The following is a 5,267-nucleotide window of genomic DNA, read 5'->3' as shown; positions in this document are numbered from 1 at the left end:
GCAGCCCTCCACCATCATCAACAACAGCGTCGACCAAGCGACACCCTCCATCTCCGGTGGTCTCTATCTCCGGCGCTCTCCCCCACCGTAAACCTTCCATCTTCCGGCTCCCTTCTCCCTCAAATCGCTTCTCTCTTCTCCACATCGTCGTCGTCTCCCCCTCCTCTGCTACTCCTCATCGCCGCCGCCTCCTCCTCTGCTCCTCCACAACACCGCCGCCTCCTCCGTGATAGTCTTTGATCATGATCATCATCAAGAGCATGAAGATTGATAACGATAAGATAGTGGTGGTGCTTGTTCGTCCTTTGAAGATCTTGGTTTTTTTTGGGGTCGTGAAAATTGAGAAGGAATCAGGCATTTTAATTTTAATTGGGGTTGATAAAGTGGATAGTGACTACTTGTTGTGGCTAATAATCGAGTTGGTTTGGGACCTGTGTCCACTGAACATGTTCTCAGATATTTAATAATAATAATCATTTAGTATTTAGTTTTTTTTATAGGGATAAAAATGTCATTTTACACAGTCATTCAGATGTATAACCAAACAGCACTTTACTGGTTCAGCACTTACTGGTTCAGAGCCTCTTACCCATTCAGACCTCTTATTCATTCAGCACTTATTGGTTCAGATGTTGCCAAACAGCCCCTTAACCGTTCAGAGGCAAATGTCTGACCAATTCAGATTAGAGGTCTTAACCATTCAGACTTTGTATAAATCTTAACCATTTAGAGGCAAATGTCTGAACCATTCAGACATCTGCTCGTGAAATAAACAGTCTGAACCATTAAGTACTAAACCTGTAAGAGGTCTGAACCATTAAGAGCCTCGTTAAGAGGTAAACAAACAGCCCTTAACAGCGTTAGCGTTCTATTAGTCAGCGTCCATTGAAGACCGATATGTGAAAAGATGAGACTTTGAAGTTGGGACCGTTGCCTGTCACGATTATGAAAATTATTCCTATAAGTTAATTATATATGCACAATTCTGACATCTTAAACCACCAAACAAACAAAATCACCAACACAAGACATTACAATAACTGTCATTAATCCTGTCTAGCCAATTTTGTTCAGAAGTAACTAAACCGAACCCGAATGAGTATATAGTTACACTTGAAACCAAAGCCAAAACCTAACCACCCTTGCATCCAAAATGAAATTTTAAAAAACTTTTGAAGTTATTTTCATTCAATTTCACATTTATAGGAGCTGCGAAACGCAAACGTAAACAGTGTTTTGGATTTACTTTTTCCGGGCTACAAACGACTCGATGTTTCCCATCCAACGAATGTATTCATTTTTGCTTTTGTGCTGCATACATTTATGCAAAAAGACAACAAGTTCATCATTGATTCCTCTTGACTCCAAGAAATCATACAGTGAAGACTGCAGCTCATCGTCTAAGTCGCTGAAAACAAGCCAATCAAAACCATGCTTAAAATCATGACAATATAAAAATCTATAGTTCGGCTCACTTAAACGAGCGTCGAGCTTATATTTGGGCTTATTTAAAAAACGAGTTGAGTCCGAACTTCACATATCAAGCTCGACAAGGCAGCTAGCTTAAACAAGCCTATTGTTTATACAATCTTTATTTAATATATATATATATATATATAAAATAATATATATGATGTTATATATAAATACTACAGTTACAAATTTATAAATAAAATAATTAAATGATTAATAAAAAAGAAACGAGCCGAGCCTAAGCGAGCTCGGGCTCGGATCGGCTCGTTTACACCCCTAAAATAAAACCTAACCAAGCAGTCAAGATATTAGGTAATCTTGAGTAACCGAAATTAGATAGTCAGGTTGTTTTGAAGTAGTAATAATCAACGATTAGTATAAACTCTGATGATAATATGGATTGATGCATATATAGAATAAAGAAAAAACAATCCTGTGTAAAATTAAGAGATGGTTTATGAGATGGACTAACATTTAAAGTCGACGATTAAATTTACCCCCTTTTATCTAGGTATGAAAATGATTGTTTGACCCCTAACTAACTATAAAACCAAAATCAGAATCAGTTAATTCAATATCATAAACGTGTATGAGTCTATGAGTTAAGATAACAAAATGCAGATCCAATGTTTGTTTAATTTTTTGAGGGATTAACTACACAAGTTACTAATAAATAAATAAATAAAAGAACAGAACTTACTGAAATGGAGGACCCAAATACGGTTTACCAGTCATTCCATCTTGGTCACGCATAAAAACTTTGTCGATCTCTATGCTGTCGGGCCAAACATTGCAAATGAATTCCAAAATACCGCTATCTTCATCCTTAAAGACATCAACCACCATTGATATATAAAGCTCCAGGTCATTAGCTGTGGTAAGAGAACCGTCTTTTGCAGGAGGAGCAGAGACTTGGAACATGGTTACCTCTAATTTTATCTCTTCGTTGTCACCGAATTTCTTGTTCAATCTGATCCATTGTTCTCCGGACCTCTCATCGACCGAAAAAGATTTGAACTTTGAAACAAGCTGCAAAAGTATATCCACTGGTGAACATACAAGAATCTACAACTTTGTATGTTGAAGGACACATACAAAAGGATCCAAGGATACATATAAAAGGATCCATTTCCAAAGTAGTCTGCTAGGCGATCACAACTAACAAAACAACAAATGCACAAATGGTTCAAAATCAAGCATGCCTACTTACATTACAGGTAGGGCTGGCAATAGGTAACCTCCTAAAACACGATAACAGAAAAGTACACCATGTGATTTTTTACGTTTTTAAAAATAATCAAAATTTGAAAGTTATGATCTATTATTTCTCCTTCTAGGTGCATAAAATATAGATATGTCTTATAGATGTTGGATATAAAGTAGTTAAAGGAGTCGTATTCATGTTTAAAATTTTTGTTGTTTGCGTTATCAGATACCTGCTAAGACACGATTTGCCAGCCCTAATTACAGGTATGTGTGTACGTGAAGGGCTATGTCCCACATAACACCTTTACCCAATTTGGAATACCATGTCCGGATCCGACCCACCATACACCAGCCCATGTTATATCTCTCTCAAGCAAATATATATAGTCTAGTTTTACCTACACTATCATATGTATTAAGACAGAGATTGGTCACCTAGGTTTTAAAAGCATGTGGCGAAGGAGGCGATATCGCCCTTAGCCAAAGCACACCGCTTTCCGTACGCAAGGTACTATATAACCTTTTTTTTATATTTCTCATATGTTTTTAGCATCAGTTACCCAAAACTACATAAAAAAACATATATGCAGTGGCGTAGCTGGGATTGGCTGTGGAAATCCGACCGTTAGGGGTAGCCGTTAGCCAAACGGCTAGTTAATTAAAAAAAAGTTCTTTTTTATACCCTATAAATACTACCCCTTTTTTACCATTTTTTACCACTTTCTCTACATCTCTACTTCTTCTATCTCTATATTTTTATAAATTTAACCAACATCCTCTACAATGCATCCTTATAACCGTGGATACGACCCGACCAACCCTTTTGGATACCAAGAAACCCCGAACCCTAGCCCGCCACAAAACCGTCAACCAACAAACCGACCTAGTGGCCCTTTAATCTACTCACCGGTTCCCGACCTAGCGGGAATCGCGTCGTTTATAGGAAACCGTGTTTACCCAAACATTCCATACGACGAATCATCTATCCCCGTCGTTAACCTTTCCCAACCCGATTCCGTACCCGAAACACAACCGCAAGACGTTAGCGGTTCGTCATCCAAACCCGCCAAAGAAAGAAGTCACAAAAAAAACCGATGAGGAGAAAGCACAAGCCCCCGCTCAACGAACCCAAATAAAGTGGACGCCTCAAGAAGAAACCGCATTGGCAAAGTGAACCCAAATAAATACACAAGTCAGCGCATTCAACGGATTTTTTCATAAGTCACACGCCAACCCACACCCACACCCAACCGGAAGCCCCGCCACGCCGCACCATCCATGTGACCCCACCAACTGCCACTTGTCACTCAATGCCCCAACCCAACCCAAGCCCCCCCCCCCCTCCCCGCAGTCTAATAGTTAACAAACACACCAGAATTTTTGTTGTGCAGGCACATGAGCTTATAAACAACTAAGTGTATAATAAATAGGTGTGCAAGGGGGAAAGCTACCTGAGTAAGGGGAGATCGATCGAGTTCGTATTGAATGTCGTTTCGGATGAGTCTACGAATGCGGTCTTCAAATGCTGTTTTTCGCATCTCTGAAACGAACCCTCTCGATTGTTCATTTGGAGAAGGATGTTGGATTGGGGTTATTAGAGGTCGGTAACAAGACAAGATGGACGATGATTGTCGTCTTCCCATCTGTCCAATTCGCCGGAGAAACATCGTCATGTGTGTAGGTCGCCGGTCGGTAAGTGAGGGCGGTCACAGGGTTTTATATTTGGGAGATTCACTTGAGGCCCAAACCATAAGCCTTTTTGGAAGTGGGCTGGGCTAATCAGTCGTCTTTTTCAATTCCGATTTTCTCTTGCCTTACATCTCCTTCTTTGTAGAGGTGCACAAACCACCAGGTATTTTTAATAGCGCTTTTTATATATTTCCCTCTCCTAAGCTTCTAAGTTACTTTATTATGTATTTACCTAAGTCATAAAATCAATTACATATTTCCTCTTCCTAACTGATAGATATTACATATTTCTTATTTTCATTAAAATGACCCTTATTTATGACTATTTTATCCTTAATGAACTAGTAAATGAATATTTACATATTTCCCTATTCTGATATGTAAAATCAATTACATATTTACCCAATTTATGTATTATCACCCCCAATTCTTCTACTTGTTACGTTTGTCAAACAATACACACAAAACCATAATAGTACTTATAAAAAACATAAATTTCGTTCATAATATTTTCGTTCAAAAAACATAATTTCGTTCAAAAAAAAAAAAAATACGATACCAAAAATTTGAAATCAACCGCTCATCTTTGACTAATTACTTTCATGTCTTTTTTGTACTTTTTCCTCGTCCCCTTTTACCTGTTGAGGCTTGTTGCTGAGTAGGATCTTCAAGTGTTGAGTTTTTGCATGTCTTTTCACGGTGTCCATGCTCACCACATCATGGACATTTTTGTCGTTTTTTAGGCTCGTCACCTGGTTTAATTCTGTTCTTTCTTGGTCTCCCATGTGGACGTTTGATTGCAGGTGGGTATATCTTCTCCTTGATATCTATATGCGCTCATTGATCCTTTGTAGGCATTGGAGCAACTTCTAAAACATAAGCTAATTTAAACTTCTCAG

General features: G+C 38.5%; 1 protein-coding gene across 1 annotated transcript; it reads right to left on the bottom strand.

The window, feature by feature from the left end:
• Nucleotides 1-993: 993 nt before the first annotated feature.
• Nucleotides 994-4,439, bottom strand: LOC110916464 (uncharacterized protein At2g39795, mitochondrial). Its single transcript, XM_022161196.2, has 3 exons — nucleotides 4,131-4,439; nucleotides 2,174-2,502; nucleotides 994-1,408 (listed from the first exon to the last, which is right to left on the bottom strand). The coding sequence occupies exons 1-3, from the start codon at nucleotides 4,350-4,352 to the stop codon at nucleotides 1,243-1,245; spliced, it is 717 nt and encodes a 238-aa protein (XP_022016888.1). The 5' UTR covers nucleotides 4,353-4,439; the 3' UTR covers nucleotides 994-1,242.
• Nucleotides 4,440-5,267: the final 828 nt, after the last annotated feature.

This window comes from Helianthus annuus, chromosome 2 (assembly GCF_002127325.2).
Source record: "Helianthus annuus cultivar XRQ/B chromosome 2, HanXRQr2.0-SUNRISE, whole genome shotgun sequence".
Taxonomy (NCBI): domain Eukaryota; kingdom Viridiplantae; phylum Streptophyta; class Magnoliopsida; order Asterales; family Asteraceae; genus Helianthus; species Helianthus annuus.
This window is presented reverse-complemented; position numbering and strand designations above follow the sequence as displayed.